This window comes from Nicotiana tabacum, chromosome 18, assembly GCF_000715075.1.
Source record: "Nicotiana tabacum cultivar K326 chromosome 18, ASM71507v2, whole genome shotgun sequence".
Classification (NCBI taxonomy): Eukaryota; Viridiplantae; Streptophyta; class Magnoliopsida; order Solanales; family Solanaceae; genus Nicotiana; species Nicotiana tabacum.
In genome coordinates, this window is record NC_134097.1 from 121,768,707 (window position 1) to 121,794,668 (window position 25,962).

The following is a 25,962-nucleotide window of genomic DNA, read 5'->3' on the forward strand; positions in this document are numbered from 1 at the left end:
TGTCAAACATGATTGCTCAACTCAAAAGTGTTGGTCATGTTCTCTCTAACGAGCAACAGATTCATGTAGTACTTTGGTTTCTTCTCAATAATTGAGAACATCTAAAGGTTAACTCGACTTATAACGATAGCATCAAAATTTTTGCTGACGTTACCCGTTATGTGAAGGTTGAAGACAAGTGACTTGGTGTTGCTAAAGCTATACCTAGTGCCTTTGTGGCAGAATCAAGTGGTACAAAGACTTCAAACTTCAAGCGCAAGAGAAACTAGAAAAATAACGGAAAGAGTAAGGATATTGGAGAAGGATCCTCCGAGAAAAGAAACAAGTCAAATTCCAAGAAGGAAAAATGATTTTACAAGAAGAAAGACAAGAGCAAGATGAAGTGCTACAATTTCTAAGTTCCGGACCATTTTGCTCATGAGTGCACTGAGCCGAAAAATGTAGCATTTCAAAATGCATATCTAAGTGTTATATATGTTTATAGCCCCATTTTACCAAGTGAAACTTATCATGTGTAGATTATAGACTCACAGGACACCAACCATATGAGCCGTGATAGAGAAGAGTTTATAAAGTTTTATCGAGTTCCACTTCGATCAAGGTATGTACATGTGAGAAATAACGCAAATATTGAAGTTAAGGGAACACGCAATTGCAGAATGGACATGTGTGGTGGCCGATCTTTGATGTTGCATGACGTTCTATATGTTCTAGAGATTCGACGAAACTTAGTCTTTGTGTTTGTTATTCTAGATTTAGGTTTTAATTTGAACTTGAGACGCAATGGTGTCACAATTACTCTAGACAATATTTTTTTGGCGTAATACATACGGAGACACCTAAAGTTGGCACGATCTCTCACTTAGACACTTAAACTAGACCTCTTTCCAATTGGACACGTTTCTTAGGCAATTCTCATACCAATTAGACATGTTTTTTGCTGGCTTATTAATTAACCAAGCGCGTGTTCTGCAATTTCCGTCTATGTGGCAAAAGTAACCATTATAAATCGTGCCACATCATTTTATTTGTCCACCTCACTGTCCACCTCAGCTATATAGTGTTATTTCCACTAAAATATAGATAATGAAGTTTGAATTGGCCAAGTGTGGTACTATGTCATCAACAGGAAGAGAATGAGCAGAGGTATCGACAACAACAATAGGAGGAAGAAGAAGGCGGAAGACGACGAGGTTGAAGAGCTGTTGCGGGAGGCAGAGGATGACGTATTCCTCAAGCTCAGCCTCAATTCCCATATGGCTCGTGGTTCTTCCACCCAATTCATCAATCCAGATCTCGATCAACGTTTACGTGCCCTCAAATCCAAGCAAACCCCCAAAACCAAAAACCCTATTCCCCAACAACCATGTTCAACCTCTACAGCTTCCGATGTTAACTTGTTTCCCAGATTTGCAGCTCTCAAAAGCTCCTTTCCCGCTTATTCTTCTTCGGCTAACCAACAGGTTGCGGAGGAGAATGAAGAGGATGACGATGAAGTTGAGAAGGTGATTAAGTGGGCCATTGATGCTGCTAGGCTTGACCCTTCACCTCCCTCTGAGACTAATGAAGATGAAAATAGTGAGGATGATGTCAGCTAAGCGGAAATGATTTATGAGTGTGTGTGGTATCCTTTTTGTTTTCTTCCAATCACAAATACTCACCTTTTCATTTTCGGCTGAATTTGAATCTGGTATGGGATTCGAAAGAAGAATAGCGATTTGAGTCGGAGAATATGACGGAAAGTGGAGGAGGCAATGGTGGAAATGGTGGTGGACATAAAGAAGAAGAAGGAAATAAAAAAAACAAAAAAAAACTTTTTTTTGGGCTTTTCACGCGCCCATATTGGGTGAAACTCACTTTATGTGCCAACTCAGCAAGAAGTGTTTAATTGGAACAAAGTTCATGTAACGTACGTGCTCAATAGGAACTCTCTTAAGTTCAGGTGTCTAAATGAAAGATCGTGCCAACTTTAAGTGTCTCCGTATGTATTATGCCTATTTTTTTATAGTTTTGGACATCGTTATGATGGTTTTATTATGTTAAATTGTAATCCTTCTACATATAACTCTTATGTTGACTGTTGTGTTATGGTATGTTATTCTAATAATGATGATGTTGATATTATTACATGGCATGCAGGATTAAGTCACATAGGGCAAGATCGAATAAATAGATTGGCTAAGAAAGGACATGATCTTTCTCTAAAATTGAAATGTTAATGTGTATAAATTATCTTGCCGGAAAGATACATGTAAAACATTTGGAAAGACTAAGAGAGCTAATTTTACCTTGCAATTAATCAATTATGATATATGTAGTTCAATGAATGTGAGGGCTAGATTTGGTGCTTTATATTTCGTATGTTTATTGAGAATTTCACATGTTTTGGTTATGTCTATTTGATTTTACGTGAATCTGAAGCACTTGAATGCTTTAAGAGATATTTAAATGAAGTTGAGAATTAATTAAACAAAAGGATTAAGGCATTAATAGCTGATAGATGGCGTGGATATCTATCAGAATAATTTGTAGAATTGTGTAATAAAAAGGGCATCACCAACAATTACTATATCTTACATAGCTTTACAAAATGGTTTAGTATAAATGAGGGAAAGAACACTATTGGACATGATAAGGTCCATGATGGCGCAGGCAAATTTACCTATCTCATTTCAGGAAGATGCATTATTGGTTGCAACCTACATATTGAATAAAATATCTTTTAACTCAATTTCATCTACTTTTTATGAGCTTTGGACTGGTCATAAACCAAAATTTAAATGATTTGCGACCTTGGGGTTGTGCTGTATATGTAAAAAAATTCTTTTAGTAAGTTTAGAAAACTAGGTCCAAAGGGCAATAAATATGCCTTTATAAGACACCTAGAACACTCCAAAGGGTATGTGTTCATAAGTAAATTAGAGGATGAAAGTGATACTGAAATGTTGAGTTTTGTTAGTAAAAACAAAAGAGGTGTGAATAGAAAATGATGAGAAAAGAAATGAAGGAAAATAAAATTTTGAATTAGTTCATTTTACAAAGGAACTTTGTCCCTCATTGGATAGGAATAGGGAAATTCTTGTGCTTATATATGGAAGCACTTCTTCTAGCTCTTAAAGAGTTGAGAAGAGAGCAAGCCTCGCGCCGTCGTCATTATCGCTTGCTCGGCTCGGCTTCGGCTTCGGATTTATTTCCCTTTTCCATCTTTTAATATTTTATTTTCTAATATTTTTTGCGGAAAAAAAATGAATTTGGAAGATCAAGTGGTCGAGTTCGCGACCAAACATTCTATTCAACAGAAATTTAAATAATTTATGCTGAATAGATACCTTATCAATGAACAGGCATCTGTTGGGACTCAACTTTGTTGGCTACAAATAGAGAGGCTTAGCCTCATTTTCCACCACAAAAATTTAAACATCTCTCATCTCTATCTTTTGCATTCTGCATAGCAAAAACTTAAGCATTTTGTGTGATTTTGCTCCGCCATTTGAGTTCGCCGAAGTACTGTGATTTGAAGTGCCGCTATCACAAAATAGTTATTCCGTTCTATCCTGGTAGGAATTAATCTGAAACCTTGGGCAACTGTGAGAGGATTAAATTCCTTAAGGACATACAAGAAACTTATGGGTCCGAAATTTTTCTATTTTGTTTTCTTAAACTAACGTTTACTGATTTTCTGGTTTTAAATACAATAAGATAACAAGCTTAAGGAATTTAATAATTATTTTTGTATTCATCTTACTTTCTGTTTTGGGAGACTAAAATCGTAGTGATTTTCTACTCCCATTTTGAAGATTAAAATTTTCGAATTTTCTACTCCAGTTTGAGATTAAAGTCTTTGTGACTTTCTACTCAATCCGAGATTAAAATCCTTGTGATTTTCTAGTCGGTTGTTTGTATTCGGTTTGAAGATATAAAAACTTCATCGAGATACTAATTCTGTTTGTGTCAATTTCTTTTACAAAAAAATGACAACAAGTACGGAACAACAAAATGGTTCTGTTAGAATAACTACTGCTGCAATGGCTACAGTGTCTTCAAGTCGCATAATGCCTGCACCGGCAGAAAAGCCCGAAAAATTTTCCGACGTGGACTTCAAACGCTGGCAGTAGAAAATGTTCTTCTACCTGACTACACTCAGTCTGCAGCGCTTTATTAGGGAGGACGTTCCAGTCTCGGGAGAAGAGACTCCGGCTAATGAACGATTTGTGGTCACGGAGGCATGGAAGTATTCTAACTTCTTATGCAAAAATTATATATTTAGTTGTTTGGAAGATGTCTTGTACAACATTTACAGTGTAATGGAAACTTCGAAAGAGTTGTGGAACGCTCTTGTAAAGAAGTACAAGATGGAAGATGTCGTACTTAAGAAATTTGTTGCCGCAAAGTTCTTGAACTTTAAAATGGTTGACAATAAGTCTGTCACAACTCAAATTCAAGAACTGCAAGTCATCTGACCTCTTTTGCTGAAGGAGTAAATCAAATTAATATTTTTATTAAAGATATTGATTTTATTATTAATTCTAAATTTATGATTGTAGGTATGGTCATAAATGAAGCGTTTCAAGTTGCGGCATTTATTGAAAAGTTGCCTCCAATATAGAAGGACTTAAATACTACTTGAAATATAAGCGCAAGGAGATGACGTTGGAAGACCTTATTGTTCGCTTAAGGATTGAAGAGGACAACAAGGCTGCAGAAAAGAAGTCTCGTGGAAACTCAACAATAATTGGTGCAAATATTGTTGAGGAAGCTTCGATGAGCAAAAAGGGAAAGAAGCCATCTGGACCAAAGAATTACCCAAGCAAAAAGAAGTTCAAAGGTAATTGCCACAACTTTGGAAAGGTTGGACACAAGGCTACTAAATATCATGCACCAACGAAGGATAAGAAGAAAAGCCAAGCCAACATGATTGAGAAGAATGATGAAATAGGCGATTTATGTGTCATGTTTCGTAATGCAACCTAGTCGAAAATCCTAGAGAATGGTGGATTGATTCGGGGACAACTCATCATGTTTGTACCAACAAGGAGTTGTTTACTACTTATACTCCTGCTGGACCCAACGAGACAGTTTTTATGGCAAATTCTGTTACTGCAACAATTGAAGGAACATGCAAGATAGCTTTGGAGATGACTTTCTGGCAAGATTGTGACTCTAAATGATGTCCTTCATGTTCCTGAAATGCGGAAGAATTTAGTCTTGTCATCACTTCTAGTCAAGAACCGCTTTAAGAGTATTTTCTCTTCCGACAAGGTTTTAATTAGTAAGAATGAAATGTATGTAGGAAAACGTTACCTTACTGAGGGCCTTTTCAAACTCAATGTAACTGCCATTGATACGAATAAAAATTCAACTTCTTTTTACTTGCTTGAGTCAAATAATTTATGTCATGAATGTTTAGGCCATGTCAACTTCAAAACTTGGTGAAAAATAATTAATTTAGAAACATTGCCTGAATTTGAATACAATAACTCGAAATATCAAATATGTGCAAAATCAAAGTATGTTAAGCATCCTTATAAGTCAGTTGAAAGGAATTCAAATCCTTTAGACTTAATTCACACAGATATTTTTGACATAAAGTCAATACCATCTCGCGATGAAAAAAAGTATTTCATAACTTTTATTGACGATAATACTAAATATTGCTATATTTACTTACTTAATAGTAAAGATGCAGCAATTGGTGCATTAAAACAATACAAAAATGAAGTTAAAATGCAACTAGACAAAAATATTAAAATGATAAGAAGTGATAGAGGCAGCGAATATGAATCTCCTATTGAAGAAATATATTTGGAATATGGCATTATTCACCAAACAACTGTCACTCACCGCAATCTAATAGAATTGCGGAAAAAAAAAAGAATAGAACGTTAAAGGAGATGATGAATGCCTTGTTAATAAGTTCTGATTTACCTTAGAACTTGTGGGAGGAGCTATTCTTACAGCTAACCAAATACTCAATCGAGTTTCCCATAGCAAAACACAATCCACTCCATATTAAAAATGAAAAGGAAGGAAACCCAACTTAAAATATTTTAAAGTGTGGGGATGTTTGGCTAAAGTGGAAGTCCCTAAACCAAAAAGAGTAAATATTGGACTAAAAACCGTTGATTGCGTTTTCATAGGATATGCAACAAATAGTAAGACATATCATTTTCTGGTTCATAAATTAGAAACTCCTTCATATTAATATGGTAATTGAATCATATAATGCTGAATTTTTTGAGAATATTTATCCATATAAAATGGATTGTGAGTCGTCTAGTGAAAAATCTAAGCGACCTCGGGAAGAAGCAAAGGAAAGTACTTTTGATGAGAAAAATCCAAGACGTAGTAACGTTAAAGAACGACTACTTCCTTTGGACCAGATTTTTTGGCGTTCTTATTGAAAAATGAGCCTCAAACATTCAAAGAAGCAATGTCTTTCTTGGAAGCACAATATTGGAAAGAGGCATTCAATAGTGAGATATAATCCTTATTATGTAATCATACTTGAGAATTGGTTGATCTTCCTCCAGGAAATAAACCTTTGAGTTCTAAGTGGATTTTCAAAGGAAAATGAAAGCTGATGGTACTATTGATAAAAAAGGCAAGATTAGTTGTTAAAGGGTTTCGACAATGAGAAGGTTTTGATTACTTTGACACATACTCGTCGGTAACAAAGATTACATCTATCCGGTATTAATAGCGTTAGCCGCTGTGTATGGCCTTCAAATCCGTCAGATGGATGTGAAGACACCCTTCTTAAATAGAGATTTGGAGGAAGAAATTAATATGGAACAACCTGGAGGGTTTGTAGTTCCCGGAAAAGAACAGAAGATATGTCGACTTGTTAAGTCACTTTGCGGACTAAAACAAGCATCAAAACAATGGCATGCGAAATTTGACCAAACAATATTGTCAAATGGTTTCAAGATCAATAAGTGTGACAAATGTGTTTACATTAAGAATACTCCAAATCAAATAGTCATTATTTGTTTATATGTGGATGATATGTTGATAATGAGTAACACATTGCTAACATAAATGCTACTAAGCGCATACTTACTCGTAAGTTTGATATGAAAGACTTAGGAGTTGCCGATTTAATTTTGGGAATTAAGATCCTTCAGACTCCTCAAGATCTAGCTTTGTCTCAATCTCATTATATTAAAATGGTACTTGAAAAGTTCAAATATTTGGACTTTAAAGAAGTAGAAACGTCAATTGATTTAAACCATACTCTTGTAAAGAATAAATGTCAAAGTAAGTCTCAATTGGAATATGCTCGAGTGGTGGAAAGTTTGATGTACATTATGAATTGTACACGACCTAATTTAGCTTCTGCGATAAGTAAGCTTAGTCGATACACAAGTAATCCCGACCAAGCTTATTGGATAGCAATGAAACGAGTTTTGGGATATTTGAATATATCCAAGACTATGCATTGCATTACAATAATTATCTCACAGTTATCGAGGGATATAATGATGCAAATTGGATTACCAGATCAACGGAATCAAAATCCACAAGTGGATACATTTTTACCATTGGTGAAGGAGTAGTGTCTTGGAAGTCGTCCAAATAGACATGCATCGTCCGCTCTACAATGGAGTCTGAGTTTATAGCTTTAGACAAGGCCGGTGAAGAAGCTAAATGGCTCCGGAATTTCTTAGAAGACATTCCATTTTGGCCCAAACCTCTGGCACCTGTATGTATATATTGCGACAGTCAAGCGACAATAGGAAGAGTTGGGAGCGCTATGTATAACGGAAAATCTCGTCACATACGAAGGCATAATACCGTTAGACAACTACTCTCTATTGGATTTATCATAATTGACTATGTAAATTCAAAATATAATGTATCAGATCCGTTTACAAAAGGCCTACCTAGATAGGCGGTTGAGAAGTCATCAAAGGGAATGGGACTATGGTCGAGGACAAGTCACTGTGGCAGTAACTCTACCTAGAAGACTGGAGATCTAAAGATCTAGGTTCAAGAAGATCAAACAAAGTCATTAATGACGTTCAGCATTGTCAAATAAAATTTTGGCCCATTCTCGTGATGAAGACAATGTTCAGTACCAAGGATAAATCGTTAAAACTTTTTAATGATTTCTAAGTTTGATACGGGGTATATCAAATAGTGTATCTACGGGACAACACGTTTAGGAATCACCTATGTAAGTGTGAAGTGTAAGCCGCTTCAAGGAGAATGTTGTAAGGCCAACTCTCTACACACTTATGAAACCAGACGGTGCTCATCGCTGAAACGAACACAACAATGAGAACCAAAGACGGTTAAAGATTGATTGTGTGACATATAGTTGTCTAGGTATACACCAAAGTTCGATGGTTCAAAGATATCAAATCGACCGATTGATCGAGTATATCCGACATATGTTCACTACGGAAAGTTCAAAGGGAAACCTACTTATCCAGGTGCGATTAATTCTTACTTGCGAATCACACAATTTTTTCATGCATATTTGTTTCGGATAGCCATTCCCCATTCATGTGGAGGATTGTTGGGTTTTGTTAGTAAAAACAAAAGAGGTATGAATGAAAAATGGTGGGAAATAAAATTTTGAATTAGTTCATTTTACAAAGGAACTTTGTCTCTCATTGGATAGGAAGAGGAAAATTCTTGTGCTTATATATGGAAGCACTTCTTCTAGTTCTTAAAGAGTCGAGAAGAGAGCAAGCCTCACGCCGTCGTCCCCCGCTCGGCTCGGCTTCGGCTTCGGCTTCGGCTTTGGATTCGGATTTGGTCAATTGATATGATTGATAATTTTTTGGACCAAATTTTTTTTTCTTTTCCGTCATTTAATATTTTCTTTTCTAATATTTTTTCACAGAAAAATATGAATTTGGAGATTGTGGAATTATTTTCCAACGGTCGAGTTCGCGACCAAACATTCCATTCAACAAAAATTTAAATAATTTCTGTTGAATAGACACCTTATCAACGAACAAACACCTTTGCACCCGTTGGGACTCAACTTTGTTGGTTATAAATAGATAGGCATAGCCTTATTTCCACCACTGAAATCTGAACATCTCTCCCCTCTATCTTCTGTATTATTTTTCAAAAGCAAAAACGTAAGCATTTTGTGTGATTTTATCCGCCATTCGAGTCCGTCGAAGTTCTGTAATTTGAAGTGCTGCTTCGCAAAATAGTTATTTCGTTCTATCCTGGGAAGAATTAATCCGAAACCTTAGGCAACTGGGAAGGAATTAAATTCCTTAAAAACACACAAGAAACTTGTGGGCTCGAAATTTTTCTGTTTTATTTTCTTAAACTAACGTTTACTGATTTTCTGGTTTTGAATACAATAAGATAACAATTCAATCACGAGATGTCATATTTATGGAAAATAATTTTTCAAAGAAGGGCAAGATAGAAAATGGAGTCTCTTTATGAAATGTTGAATTCAGATAGTGAACAAGTGTCTTCTGGAACGTTTAATGATCAAATCGACAAAGATCCTATTCTTGATCCAAGGGGAGTTCTCAATCCTATAATCCTTCAGATGAATCCAAATTTCAACTGCGAAAGAGTACCAGAAAAAATATACATAGACGTACTTATTATACTGAAGATTACATTTTCTTGGTATATCCCACATAAATGGATAAATCAAATTTTGTGATCGAGGCTTTATCGAACTTTGAAAAAGATGAGTGGATGAAAGCAATAAAAGAAGAATTAGAGTCCATGAAAATCAATCAAGTCTAGGATTTAGTTGACCTTCTGCATGGGCATAAAGATATTAGGAACAAATAAGTTCTCAAAGTTAAACATGAAGTTGATGGGTCAATAAAAAGATACAAGGCACAATTTGTGGTAAAACTGGAATACATTTTGAGAAAACATTTTAAATAGTCATGAAGTTTACCTCAATTTGCTTACTGTTGGCTATTGTTATACGTTTGGATTTAGAATTACACCAAATAGAGACGGAGACAACTTTTCTCAATGGAGAACTAAATGAGAAAATTTACATAGAGCAACCTATAAGTTTCATCGTTAAATATTGTACATTGAAAATATTTATTTATGGCTCGAAGCAGTCTTCAAGGTAATGGTATTTGAGATTTTACAAGGAGCTAAACTCGCATGATTTTACCATGATCAATGAAGACCACTAGATCGATGTAAAGAAGTCCAATAAGATATTTATAATTCTTTCTCGTTATGCGGATGATATTTTATTGGCCGGAAATAATTTGAAGTATCTGAAAACTATCAAGTTTTAGCTATCAGAGTCATTTGACATGAAAGATATGAGTGAGGCAAACTATATCCGTAGAGTTGAAATTCAAAAAGACTATTTAGTATTTAAATGTTGTCAGTAGCTTGATATACGCTATGGTGTGTACTCGTTCGGACATTTGTTATGCCGTAGGTCTATTTTGCAGTTACAATCCAACCTTGGAAGAAATCATTGAAAAGTTGTGAAGAGAATTTTCAGATACTTGACAGGAACTGTAGATTATTCATAAATTATAATGAAAGTGATTTATATAGAATATAAAGATGATGATTGGGCTGGTGAACGGAATGATAGAAAATCAATATTCGGTATGCTTTATTACTTAATGGTAGTGCTATTTCATGAAAAAGTAAGAAACAAACTTGGACAGCCTTTTCGACAATGGAAGTTTAGTTCGTGGCTTGTGCATCTGCAGTGCAAAAATGTCACGACCCCAAAATCGACCCGGTCGTGATGGCGCCTATCGTGAAACTAGGCCAGTCGACACAATCCCAAATCAAACCAATATTTCCTAATAAAGAATGTTTGAAGCTATTAATTAAGAAAAATCCCATGACAAGAGTCTAAATATCAAGTGCGGAAAGAAACATAAGCCTGACATAGGGGTGTCACAAGTCACGAGCATCTACTAAGGTCTGAATACAATGAAGTCTATCACAGTTTAGAAAATACTAAATCATTCTAAGGAAGATAAGAGGGAGAGGAGCAAGGCTGCGAACGCCTTGCAGCTACCTTGCCGACTCCAAAATGACCCACTGGATGAAAGATCAGCGCTCACTATCACGATCAGCAACTCCTGGATATGCACACAAGATACAGAGAGTAATGTGAGTACGTCAACTCAGTAAGTAATAAAAGTAAATAAAGACTGAGCAGTAAGAAAACACATAATCCACGTCATAACACTACAGTAAGTACAATATATTTGCAAAATAGAATATAAATCAAATCATCTTGTTAAAATCCAATTCCAGTAAAAATCCTTTGAAAAATGTCTTTCTAATAGTTTCAACAAAGATTCAATGAATCTTAGAGTAAAAATGACGAAAATCATAAATAGCCCCTCGGGCAAGACATGTATCATAAACCACTCCTCGGGCATAATATCAATCAGAACCAGCCCCTCAGGCAACTTCACAATCACTCGTACTCAGCCCCTCGGGCACAACACGAATCAAGAACAGCCCCTCGGGCAATATCATATCACTCACTTTGGGTACCCGGCTCACTGGTGGTGTATAGACTCCGAAGCGGCTCCTACAACCCAAGCACTAAAACAAGCCATCTCGTGGCATAATAAATCAGGCCCCCGGCCTCTCATATATCACAAATCAATACAATATGATGCGGCGCACAACCCGATCCCATGATATCCTCACAACACAGGCTCTCGGCCTCACTCAATCAGAAACCTCTCAAGCCACTCAGGCTAACAGTAAAAACATGGTGCTCAACCCAAATAAGACTGAGTTATTAAATCAGTAAAACATGGCATGACTGAGTACAAATATTAAATCAAAACAGTGCGGAATAGTAGTAAAAAGCCCGTAAGGGTCCAAACAGCTTGGCACGAGGCCCAAATATGGCAATCAGCCCACAACATAGTAATATTTTCTAAAATACACAAGTATCAAGTAGTTTTCAGTCAAATACTCATCTTAGTAGTCGCTACGGGAAGGACCAAGTCACAATCCCAAATGGTGCACGCCCCCACGCTCATCATCTAGCGTGTGCGTCACCTCGTAATAGTGAAACAATGTGAAATACGGGGCTTCGTACCCTCAGGACAAGATTTACAATCATTACTTACCTCAAACCGGACAAAAATCTACTTTGCCATGCCCTTGCCTCTCGACTCGGCCTCCAAATGCTTCGAATCTAACTAAAATCAGTATCACATCATTAATACACGCTAAAGAAACAAAGCCCATGCGAAAATTATCAAATTAAATAAAATATCCCGAAATTGGCCAAACCCGACCCCACAAGTCCATACACACCAAATTTACGAAAATCTAACCTCATTTGACCCCTCAATCATCCAATTTTAACTCGCAAGTTCCAAGCCCTAATTCCCCAATTTTCACCCTTAAATCCCACAAATTTCATGCTTAATCAATTGAAAATCACCATAAAATTGAGTTTTAGGTTCATAAACATTACCTCAATGTGTTTCCCCTTGAATCCCTCTTCATAATCCCTCAAAAGCTTCAATCCCGACTTCAAACTAGTGGAAATGGGCAAAATTTCGCGAAGGGGTCAATTTATACTTTCTGCCCCAAGGATTCCGCACCTCCGGACAATTCCTCGCACCTGCGGTCCCAGGTGAGCACATGCAAAAAGTCACTTAAACGTCCAAGACCGCATCTGCGCCCCAGGCACCGCACCTGCGGTACCGCCGATGCGTCCAAATAACTGCATCTGCAGTTCTTCTCCTAAAGGCCAAACTCTATATTTGCGATCTCAGAATCACTTCTGCGGCCTCGCACCTACGGTCCCCAATCCGCAGGTGCGGAAATGACAGAAGCAGTAAAATCAGCAGCATCAACTCAAGCCAAACTTTTCGTCAACCACCCAAATTCATCCCGAGGCCCTCGAGACCTCAACCAAACCTGCCAACAAGTCACATAACACCACTCAAACTTATCCCAACCTTCGGAAGACTCAAAACAACATCAAAACACCAAATCACCCTCAGATTCAAGCCTAAGGATTTCCAAACTTCCGAATCCCGTAAACGATGCCAAAACCTATCAAACCTCATCCGAATGACCTGAAATTTTGCACACACATAAAAAAAGACACTACATCCCTACTCCAATTCACAGAATCCCATTCCGACCCCGATATCAAGATTTCCACTACCGACTGAAAAACGCCAAATTTCCAATTTCGCCAATTCAAGCCTAAATTTACTACGGACCTCCAAATTACATTCCGAACATGCTCCTAAGTCCCAAATCACCTAGTGGAGCTATCCGAACCATAAAAACACAATTTCGAGATCATTTACCCACAAGTCAACTTAAGAGACTAAGTGTCTCACTCCACCCTAAGACCACTCCGAACCCAACACAACCAACACAAATGATAAAATACAGCTGAACAACACACAAGGAAGCAGAAATGGGGGAAACGGGGTTGTAATTCAGGAAACGACCGGCCGGGTCATTACATCCTCCCCCTCTTAAACAAACATTTGTCCTCGAACGAGTCAAGAAACATACTTGAAGCCTCAAACAGGTATGGATATCTGTTCTGCATCTCCCGCTCGGTCTCCCAAGTAGCCTCCTCCACGGGCTAACCTCTCCACTGCACTTTCACTTAAGTTATATCCTTTGATCTCAACTTTCAGACCTGCCGCTCCAAAATAGTTGTTGGCTCCACATCATAAGTCAAATAACCGTCTAACTGAACCATGCTGAAATCTAAAACATGAGACAAATTACCAATATACTTTCAGAACATAGAAACATGAAATACCGGATGCACACTCGACAAGCTAGGTGTCAAGGCAAGCTCATAAGCCACCTCTCCGATCCTACGAAGCACCTCAAAAGGTTCAATGAACCGAGGACTCAATTTGCCCTTCTTCCCAAATCTCATAACACCCTTAATGGGTGAAACCTTTAGTAGAACCTTCTTCCCAACCATGTAAGACACATCACGAACCTTCCTGTCAACATAACTCTTTTGTCTCGACTGCGCTGTACGAAGCTGCTCCTGAATCACTTTTACTTTGTCCAAAGCATCCTGCACCAAGTCTGTACCCAAAAATCTGGCCTTGTCCGGCTCAAACCAACCTACTAGAGATCTACATCGTCTCCCATATAAAGCCTCATATGGAGCCATCTAAATACTCGACTGATAACTGTTGTTATATGCAAACTTCACGAGCGGTAGAAATTGATCGGACGAACCCCTAGAATCAATGACACAAGCGCGCAATATGTCCTCCAATATCTGAATAGTGTGCTCGGACTGCCCGTCCATTTGAGGGTGAAAAGTTGTGCTCAACTCAACCTGAGTACCCAACTCTCACTGCACAACTCTCTAAAACTGCGATGTGAACTGAGTACCTATATCCGAAATGACGGAAACTGGAACCCCATGTAGGCGAACAATCTCTCGGATATAAATCTCAGCTAATCGCTCTGAAGAATAGGTAATACACACAAGAATGAAGTGCGCAGATTTGGTCAACCGATCCACAATCACCCAAATAGCATCGAACTTCCTCAAAGTCTGTGGGAGTACAACTACAAAATCCATGGTGATCCACTCCCACTTCTACTCAGGAATATCCATTTGCTGAAGCAAACCACCCGGTCTCTGATGCTCATATTTCACCTGCTGACAATTGAGGCACCGAGCTACAAATCCCACTATGTCTTTCTTCATCCTCCTTCACCAGTAGTGTTGTCTCAAATCTTGATACATCTTTGTGGCACCCGGATGGATGGAATACCATGAGCTATGGGCCTCCTCTAGAATCAACTCCTGAAGCCCATCTATATTGGGCACACATATCCGGCTCTGCATCCTCAATACCCCATCATCACCAATAGTCACATCTCTAGCATCGTCGTACTGAACTCTGTCCTTGAGGACAAGCAAATGAGGATCATCATACTGGCGCTCTCTGACGCGATCAAACAAAGAAGACCGAGAAACCACACAAGCTAAGATCCGACTGGGATCCGAAATATCCAACCTTACAAACCGATTGGCTAAGGCCTGAACATCAACGGTAAGAGGTCTCTCCCCAACAGGAATATATGCCAAACTGCCCATACTCACCGCCTTCCTACTCAAGGCATCAACCACTACATTGGCCTTCCCTGGATGGTAAAAATAGTGATATCATAATCCTTTAGTAGCTCCAACTATTTCTGCTGCCTCAAATTGAGATCCTTTTGCTTGAACAAGTGCTAGAGGCTACGATGATCAGTAAACACCTCACAAGACACACCATATAGATAATGCCTTCAAATCTTCAACGCGTGAACAATGGCAGCCAACTCCAAATCATGAACAGAGTAATTCTTCTCATGGGTCTTCAACTGACGAGAAGCATAAGCAATCACTCTACCCTCTTACATCAACACACACCCAATACTAACTCTAGAAGCATCACAATATACTGTATATGAACCTGAAGCTGATTGTAAAACTAATACTAGAGTTGTGGTCAAGGTTGTCTTGAGCTTCTGGAAGCTCGCCTCACACTCATCCGACCACCTGAATAGAGCACCCTTTTGAGTTAATTTGGTCAAGGGTGATGCAATAAATGAAAATCCCTAAACGAACCGATAGTAATAACCTGCCAAACCAAGAAAGCTGCGAATCTCTATGGCTGAGGACAGCCTGGGCCAACTTTGAACCGCCTCCATCTTCTTCGAATCAACCTAAATACCCTCACTAGACACCACATGCCCCAAAAAAGCCACTGAACTTAGCCAAAACTCACACTTGGAGAAATTTGCATAAAGCTTCTCCTCCCTCAACGTTGTAATACAACTCTCAAATGCTCAGCATGCTCCTCCTGACTACGCGAGTACACCATAATATCATCAATGAATACAATAACTAACGAGTTAAGATAAGGCTGAAACACGTTGTTCATCAAATGCATGAATGTTGTTGGGGCATTTGTCAGCCCAAAAGATATCACAAGGAACTCATAATGACCATATCGGGTCCTGAAAGCTGTCTTAAGAATATCCGAGTCCCTGATCTTCAACTGGTGATACCCTGACCTGATATCATCTTGGAGAACACTCTCGCCCCCTAAAGCTGGTTAAATAAATTGTCAATACGAGGCAAAGGATACTTGTTCTTGATTGTGACTTTGTTCAACTGTCTGTAATCAATGCACATCCTCATCGTGTCATCCTTCTTCTTCACAAATAGAATAGGTGCACCCCAAGATGACACACTAGGCTGAATAAACCCCTTATCGAGGAGTTCCTGAAGCTACTCCTTCAACTATTTCAACTCCGCCGGTGCCATACGATATGGTGGAATAGAAATGGGTTGAGTGCTCGGCACCAAATCAATACCAAAGTCTATATCTCTGTCTAGTGGCATGCCCAACAAGTCTGCAGGAAACACATATGGAAAGTCCTTCACTATCGGGACTGAATCAATGGTAGGAGTCTTTGCACTAACATCCTTCACGAAAACCAAATAAGAAAGACAACCCTTCCCAACATACGCTAGGCCTTCAAAAATGAAATCACTTTATTGGGAACATAATCCGTCGAACCTCGCCACTCAATTCGTGGCACACTGTCTTAGCATGATAGTCTAAAATAGCATGACATGGAGATAACCAATCCATGCCCAATATCACATCAAAATCAACCATATAAAGCAACAGAAGGTCCACTCGGGTCTCCAAACCCCCAATAGTCACCACAAACGACCAATATACGCGGTCTACCATAATAGTATCACCCACCGGAGTAGATACATGAATAGATGAAACAAGAGACTCACGGGGCATATCCAAATAACAAGCAAAATATAAGTGGAACCAGGATCAAATAATATAAAGGCATCTCTGTGGCAAACTAAGACAATACCTGCAATCACGGTATCTGAAGCAATAGCATCTGGTCTGGCTGGGAGTGCATAGAAACGGACCTGACCACCATCTGATTGACCTCCCCCTTTGGGGCGACCCCTAGCTGACTGTCCACCACCCCTAGCTGACTAGGTGGATGGTGAAGTAACTGGTGCTGAAGTCGATGGCTAACTCCTCTACTAAGGTAGAGCCCATGACGACGAGGACACTGCCTCCACATATTCCCCAACTCTCCACACTTATAACAACCCCCTGGTGCTGGACACAGGGTTTGAAGGGAACCCCTAGCACCGGGATAACTAGCAGAAGAACCTGGCATGGAAGAGCCCTAAACTGATGGAGCACGGGACGAACCCTGGGCTGGAAGGGAGGTAAGTGATAAATGGCCCTGATGAGAACCGTGAGAACCATGGCCCGATGATTCCCTACGATAAACTGGGTAGGCTGACTGAGCACGCCTGAATGGACGACCTCTATCGTGCTGAAACTGACCCCCATGAGGAGTACCACTAAATCCACCCTGACCACGAGGCCTCTTGGCCTCCCCCTCAGCCCTCTCCTGACCACGAACCATCTCAATATGTCGAGCTATGTCAACAACCTCATCAAAAGTAGAACCAGATGCTCTCTCTGGTCATGAGCAATCGAAGCTGATAATCGAGGCCATCTATAAACCTCATGATCCTCTCTTGGTCTGTGGGAACCAACCAGACCGCATGACGAGCCAACTCAGAGAACCGCATCTTATACTGCGTAACAGATATATCACCCTAACAAAGCTGCTCGAACTGCCAGCGTAGCTCCTCTCGGCGAGACTCAGGTATAAACTTTTCCAGAAAGAGAACGGAGAACTGCTACCAAGAAAGGGGCACTGCGCTAACCGGCCTACGCCTCTCGTAAGCCTCCCACCAAATAAGTGCATCCCTAGAGAACTAGAAAGTAGTGAATGAGACCCCACTGGTCTCCAGAATACCTGCGGTCTAAAGCATCTTCTAACACTTATCCAAGAAACCATGTGCCTCCTCACCCTCAGCACCACTAAATGACGGAGGCTGGAGTCTCCCAAACCTCTCCAATCTACGATGCTCGTCCTCTGTCATAACAGGAGCTACATAGTCTTGAGCAGCTGCAACCGACTGGGTTGGAGGTGCCCCTAATGTCTGAAGTCCCTGTATAACCTACTCAGGTGTTCGAGCGATGGGAGTTTGAGTGCCTCCCCCTGCCTGAGAAGTAGTTGCGGCCATAGTAACTGAGACTGCCTGGGCCAGGCTAGTGCATACTGATAGAATCTGGGCTAGGGCCTCCTGAAGGCCTGAAATAATAATAGGCACAACCGGTGCCTGAGCTGGTCATGTTGGAGCATCCACAACTAGGACCTGGTCATGAACTGGGGTGGCTGATGGATCTGTAGGTGCTGCCCTAACTATTGTGCGGGCTACACCCCTACCCCTACCACGGTCTCAACCGCGATCTCGACCTCTAGTGGCCCCAACTGGTGGTACTAGTGGTCGTCCGTCCTGTCCAATAGCACGTGTCCTCACCATCTGTGAGAGAATACAATAACAAAAGTTTAGTTACTAGAATCAACAGATTCGCATGACAGGAATTCAAGAGTGTGAAGTTTTTCCTAAAGGTTCTGCAGTCTCTCGAACATAAGTATAGACGTCTTCGTACCGATCCGTAAGGCTATACTAAACCAGCTCATGACTCGTGAGACCTATGTAACCTAGGCTCTGATACCAACTTGTCATGACCCCAAAACCAACTTGGTCGTGATGGCGTCTATCGTGAAACTAGGCCAGCCGACACAATCCCAAATCAAACCAATATTTCATAATAAAGAACATTTGAAGCTATTAATTAAGAAAAATCCCATGACAAGAGTCTAAATATCAAGTGCGGAAAGAAACATAAGCCCGACATCGGGGTGACACAAGTCATGAGCATCTACTAAGTTCTGAATACAATGAAGGCTATCACAGTCTGGAAAATACTAAAACACTCTAAGGAAGATAAGAGGGAGAGGAGCAAGGCTGCGAATGCCATGCAACTACCTTGGTGACTACAAAATGACCCGTTGGATAAAAGATCAGCGCTCGCTATCACGACCCGCAACTCCTGGATCTGCACACAAGGTACAGAGAGTAATGTGAGTACGCCAACTCAGTAAATAAAGATTGAGCAGTAAGAAAACACATAATACACGTCATAACACTATAGTAAGTACAATATATTTCCAAAACAGAATATAGATCAAATCATCTCATTAAAATCCAATTCCAGTAAAAATCCTTTGAAAAATGTCTTTCTAACAGTTTTAACAAAGATTCAATGAAGTTTAGAGTAAACATGACGAAAATCATAAATAGCCCCTCGGCAAGATGATCGCTGCCAACTCGACGCTACACTAAGGTAGGAAGAGCGGGTCGCAATAGTTTTTACCCGATATGAGGGTCGGGATCGATTTCCTCAGGGAGCTAGTAGTAGAGTTGGATTGTTTGTCTAGCCTAGAGATGTGTTTGTACTCCTAGTATCACTTCAAACATTTTTGGGTTTTCGGATTATAACTATTTTTATAAAATTATTGATTAACATTAAAAAATGCTACGAGAATATTGCTAAGTTGTATCTAATGGGAAGAAGGGCACTAGGGTCGTGACACTACCTAGGTGCTAATTGACGGGTATATGTTACTAAGGTTCGATTGACATAATTGGGGCTTATGCTATAACTGTTGCACAATTTTACCCACTCTCACACCTCTCGGTAGAGAAAGTGATTTTTCCCAATTGACTCTCGAGAGACCAAATGGGTAGGCAAATTAGACCAAGCAACTAGGGTTTAAGTAGGGTAATTACTCTCTCGAGGTTTAACCCGTTAATTGGGACTATCATTTCTCATGAGTCCATCCCAATTCCTTGTTGAGTCAATTTTGAGGTCATAGACTCTCTTTCTCAAGAAGAGTTAAACCCACAAAGCTTGAATCAATGTTTGCAACCACCAATTCTAGATTAAAACATAAAATCAACCCAAATAGCAAACACTCATAGTCAATCTAACATTAGATGGTAACACCCATAAATTACCCACACTGGGGTTGAACCACAACCCTAGCTGATGGGTTTAGCAACTCATGCTTGAAGAAGAAAATAAAAAAATAGATGAAGAACTAAGCATATTAATTAATTGCTAAAATTAAACTACAAGAATCTATTGTAAATATAAAGCAAAAGTGCCAAAAATGGCTACAAAATCCGTTCTCACGAGTGCAGCCCTTGTCTGGTATATCTGATTACCTAAAAAATGGTAAAATATTCTATTTATACTAGGCTGAAAAAATTAGACAAAAATGCCCTTGCGGGGTCAGTGCGGGCCACACTAAATGAACCGCGGCCGCCATGGGCTCTTGACTTTGACTTTTGCTTCTCTGAACTTGGACTCCGCGGCCCGCGTAGAATGGACCGCGGCCGTGGAGGTAGATGGCGTGTCACGCGTAGAATGGACCGCGGCTGCGGAGGGAGATGGCGTGGTCCGCGAAAGTAGTGCGGTCGCAGAGCCTTCACCCCGGACCGCAAGATGTGTACCGCGACCGCGCTTCTTCTGGCATGATTTACCAACTCTCTAAACCACCTAGTGCGGCCGCATTCAACTTTGCGCGGTCTGCACTGGGCCTTCTTTCCTTAGATTTCTTGGTTTTTGATACTTGAGCAGGCTTCACTCCTTTTTTTGAGCCGATCTTTGACATTTCGTCACTTTGATGATCAAACCTGCAATCAAGCACAACTTATGAGCCTTTTAGGACTATTTTGTAACAATATATGATCAAAGAATAGGCAAGTAGGGGCGTTTTTTTAAAACCCTAACTTATCAACTCCCCCAAACTTAAACCTTTGCTTGTCCTCAAGCAAACAAAATAAGACTCACCCCTTAAAGAAAAATCCAAGTAATTCCAGATGTCCTAGAGTAACCTCAACAAGCATCAATTGGGACTAACAATTGCCCTCAATACGAATGGATCATTAACAAAATTTAAACTTTGAAAAACTATGGATCAAGTGTGACACAAGAGCATCAAGAATTGACTCATTACATCAAAGAACTATCTCAATTACTTTGGTCGCTGTGGAACCCAAACTCACACATCCTCAACTCTCCCTAAGCAAAACCTTACCTTTTAGAGTATAAGCACACAAACCAAGGTTAATGAGAATTCACTCGTCTCTCTCAAGGAAAGGTCACAAGTCCGGCTCTAAGTACCATATGCTTGACACTTATGTAAGTATCCACTAATGCGAGCATCATCCAACTCAAGATCATATAGGGCTTTTGTGGAGTCAATGTGAAGGCTTTTGGTTCAGGGTAGGAAAAGTTGTTGGTCTAATGGGTTCCATCTTCCCTTAAGCACTTCTTTTGATTCATTTTGGCACAATTCTCTTTGACTCTTTGAGTATTTCACTTCTTTTCAAGGGGTTAGAGAGATACACTGTCACTCTTTCTTATGCAATTCAAAGCATTTCTCCCTTTTCTACTTTTTCCACACCTTTTTCACTTTTATTTTTCTTGAATCCCGTTTTATTCTTTGCACATTGGGCTTTCTTTTTGTCTTTTTTTCTTTCTTTTTGTCTTTTTCATTGCCTTCCTTTCCTTTTGCTTTTGTATCTTTTACCACTTTGTTTCCTTTCTTGTCTCTCCCCCCCCCAAACTTAGACTTTTGTCATTACTCAAGGGACGATTTGGGTGCCAACAGAGGGTATAATTTAGAATGGGTATAGGCTTGTAGCATTAGTTCTTGAAAGAAAAAAGGTTTAAGGCTCAAAAGGGTTAACTAGGGATTATATCATTGGTAGGCTATGGAATTGTTCGACTATTATTTGGATCAAGGAGAGCCTATAATCACTTCTCAAGTCGAATTTTCACTCAAAATTTTGCCTCAACAAACATTCAGGGCAAGTTCTAGACTATTGGCTCGGGACTTGGACTCACAATTCGATTTCTCACCATACACACTCAAGGATTACTAAAGACATAGAGTCGAGGGGCCCACAACAACCTTTGACATGATTGAGCACACAATAGTCCCGAAAGACCACATGATGTTTGTTTGGTCAAAACAAGAGTCTCAAGGTCACTACTTTCACCATCCTAAACACAACCACTTGTCTTTGACCATGGGATCAAAGGCAAATGTGTTAGGCCCAAGTGAAGCTTTGCTTGAGGTACCCTTAACTATAAACTACTAAAAACAAAAGAAAAATAAAAAATGGACTCAAACCCTTAAGAAGGTTGTCACGCCATCCATCATCAGGAAAGAGCCACCCGGTTCGCACAATACTCCACCCTTGGAAAGAACCGTGGCATTAAAAAAACCAAGGGCTTATCGAAAGCGCCAAAAATGAAACAACAAGGCTGTGAGCCTATCTACTAAGCTAAAAATGAAAAATTTGTACGAAAATCGAAATTAAATAAATATTTACAATAGGGGATTAGAATATACAACGGGGACTGAATATATACAAAAATGTAACTTTATATACAGACCAAAGAAAAGATTAAAAGTGCGATAAAAGTAACTAAATATAAAGTTATATACAGACCAAATAGAAAATCAACAGAAACATAAACTAAGTCAATTAATATATACAATCATCCGGATAAAAGGTAGAGCGCACCCCCACAAATGAAAGCTGGCATTGTCCCCAATGCCAACTAAACAAATAAGCATCAAAAATCAAGATGAAAGTATATAAGAGCTCCCCAAGCCTCGTCTGTATGCATGGGAACATGAGTGGTCCCCGGGTCCTCTGTATGTATGGGAACCTCAAACTAGTTCCCGGTCTCCTGCTGCTCAGCTGTTGGGACTGGGACCTGGACCTATACGGGCTGAATATAAGGAACATCCGGTGGCTGACTGGAGGAAGCCTCCGGTGGGTCCGCCAACTGGATGATCGCCTCATCTGCACTAGAGAGCTTCCTCTTCTTCTTTGGAAGTTGCTATGTCTGTTCCTGCTGTGGCTCTGCTGCTATAGTTGGATCCTCGAATAGCAAGTCTAAAGGCAGATGGTCTGCCTTCGGTTTGTCAACATCCTCCCTCAGCGCCTTCACAGACTCCTTGGAAGCCCTGTTTTGCGCAGCTTCTTGTGCTCCCTGGCAAGATCCTTCAGGGCCTTGCCATGAGAATCCATTGTCTTAGCTAAGGTAGCCTGAGAATCAAGGATCTTTTGCTGATTGACAAGAATCTTCTTAAGTGAATCCTTGATAGACTGGGGCACCTGCACTGGCTGTGGTGCCGACTGAGCCGCAATGGTTGAAGACAAGGTGGACAACTTGGATGACGCAGTTGCCATCCAGTTATTCAAGCTATGAAGTGTCCGACACAACTGGTGGGTGGTGATAGGATGGGCCCGGGAAGATGGAATCCCCGGGCCAGCTGAAGTAGAGGGACCAGCAGTAGTGGAAGGTCTGGGAGGCATGTCAGCAACTATGGAGGTAGTCTCAATGGAGGGCTCTACCGCAACCGACTCTTCAGACTGGCCGGTTAGGACAGAAGCAAATGGCTTGTAATTTTTGTCCTTGGGGTTGTCTGACCCCTTCAAACTGTACCATGAAAACGGAGCCACAAGTTTGACCTTGATGTCAAAAAGTCTCTTCTCCACCTCTAGGTCCCGAAAATACATAGTGAGGGTGCTGGGAAAAAGGTAATTCCGGTCATGCTCAACCCCCACTGCAGAAATGATGCGAAACATCACATTGTCCATGTTGATAGGATATCTTGCCATAATAGAAGCAACAAGAACAACCAAGGCAAGTGGAATAGTCTGATCATGGGTAGTGGGGTCGAGCCGACTGCACACAAAAGTCAACCACCCTCTAGCCTCAAAGTTAAAGGTTCTCCGAAGTATTTTGGCCCCTACTTGCAACCACTCTGGAACTGTACGGGATTGTCAGATATGAAGCTAACCACAGACGAACCTCCTCGCCCATTGCCAACTTTTCATTGTAAAGGGACTCATTTTCATTGTTGAACCCCAGGTATTCATTTAGTGCCTTCCCGGTAAATACCACATTTGTGTTTCGCACTTTGGTCACCTTAGTGCCCTTCAAGATGTGGGCCACATTGCTATAAAATTCCTTGACCATGTGCTCATTCGCCTTTCCACAATTATCTTTAAAGAACTCCCAACCCATTCGAGCTCGAAATTGTCTATGTATATTGGGGTGTAGGGGTAGAAGGTCTTTGTCAATGAAACTCCTTTCGAGAATCAACTTTCGTGCCGACCACCATTCCCTAAACTTGTGGAACTCCACCTGGCTGACGAATCTATCTTCCCACACAGCGGGATTTCTAGTCCGGTCAACACCCCCAACTTGAGGCACACCACCCCTCGGTAACTCCCCATCTCCCTCATCACCTCTAGCACCCTCTCCAGATATTGACGTTGTGGGAGAGGTAGAGTATTCATCCCCACTACCTGATGCTGAGCCCTCAAACGACCTAGAAGAAATGTTGATTGAGGCTCGAGCATCGGGGGAAGATGGGGGAGTGTCTCTATGTATGGTGTTCTCTGGATACGGGATGTATAGAGGGACTGAATCTGAAGAGATCTTCCGGGAGGGCTCGTACTCACTCCCCGAGTTGTCAAGGGCTCTATCAGCCGCTTTGATTGCTTTCCTCATGTCCTTTATGTTTTGTCTAGCCTGGGGAGTGAGTTTTACCATCCGTTGCTTCCCTCCCCGGGAGGAATTACCTCGGCCGAGTTGTTTGGCACCTCTACCTCGTTGTTTGACCATTATCTGCAAGCATACACATCTAACATGGTTAGTATCAGCACAGGCAGTGAAACAAGTGTTGAAATTGAATTGCAGACAGCAGATTAAATGTTGCAGAAACAGTTGCAAAACATGGCACCGCTACCCATACAAACAGGAGTGCGACCGCACTGGGGGCACCGCGGACCGCGCAAAGGCGACCGCGGTCCGCATTGGGACAAGGCCCTAGATAACATCTCTCTGATTCTCCCCACCGCGGCCCGCACAAAAAGTAGTGCGGCCGCATTGGGGGCACCGTGGACCACATAAAAGCAACGACGGTCCGCACTGAGGTGAGGTCTGTAACACTACCTCTCTGAATCCAACCACCGCGGCCCGCACAAAAAAGCACCGCGGTCGCGGTGGGCCAGCGCGTACCGTATAAAGTGCAATGCGGTCGCGCTGGGCATAGGTTCAATTTCAGTCACTTGGGCACCACGGTCCACGCAAAATGGCAATGCGGACCGCGTCAGGGCACCGCAGACCACACAAAGGCGAACGGGGGCCGTGGAGAGTATATTGCACATGCACTAAGTTAGGGTTTCCAAGTTTTGCAATTTTGTTCAAGTTTTCACCTACTTTGTCCCTACTCAAATTACCCAGTCATTATGCAAATTAAACACCCCAGAACTAATACTTAAACCAACCTAAGCTAACAAAAATATAGAAAACAGGACGAAAAAGAAGTTACAGTCTAATTGTAATAAAATAAAAACAAAATTAATCAATTAAACGAACAAGGAATGAGTGAAATATTACCAGATGTGAAGATGAAATGCAATTAGTCAGTCTAAGCAAGAATTATGGTCACAAGAGGGTATGAACAATAGCTTTTAGGTCTCTAAGTGTTAAAATTTCGAAAAGTGTAAATGGTGACCCCTGATCTCTATTTATAGAACATGATGTAGGACCCAGTCTTACCTACCAGCGCGGGTCGTACAAAACTGACCGCGGACCGCGCTGGGTTTGTTCAAATGTAGCTTGAGTAGGCAACCTCCGCGGTTCGCACAAACCAGACCGCAACCGCGGAGGTCCACCGCGGACCGCACTAAATGGAATGCGGCCGTGGTGGCAAACTTTAGGGAGCACTACTTTTGACCATCACCAGTGCGGACCGCACAAAGTGCAATATGGCTGCACTGGCGATCTTCAGAGACGGTTCAAATTTTTTCAAACTACTTTGCACTGTATCAACTCAATCCCTGCAATATCTCACAATCAGTTAGCTCAAAAATCAAACCTACACTACCAAGAAAACACAAAAAACAACAAAAAGAAAAAGGCATGGGTTGCCTCC

The 25,962-nt window shown here is 40.7% G+C and overlaps 1 protein-coding gene across 1 annotated transcript; it reads left to right on the forward strand.

Moving 5' to 3' along the window:
• The first annotated feature begins 1,136 nt into the window (after window positions 1-1,136).
• On the forward strand, window positions 1,137-1,598 carry LOC107769940 (uncharacterized). The gene has a single exon (XM_016589199.1). The coding sequence runs from the start codon at window positions 1,137-1,139 to the stop codon at window positions 1,596-1,598; it is 462 nt and encodes a 153-aa protein (XP_016444685.1).
• The last annotated feature ends 24,364 nt before the right edge of the window (window positions 1,599-25,962 follow it).

Coding starts and splice junctions, on each gene's coding strand:
- LOC107769940 (XM_016589199.1), top strand. CDS start 1,137: ATGAGCAGAGGTATCGACAACAACAATAGGAGGAAGAAGAAGGCGGAA.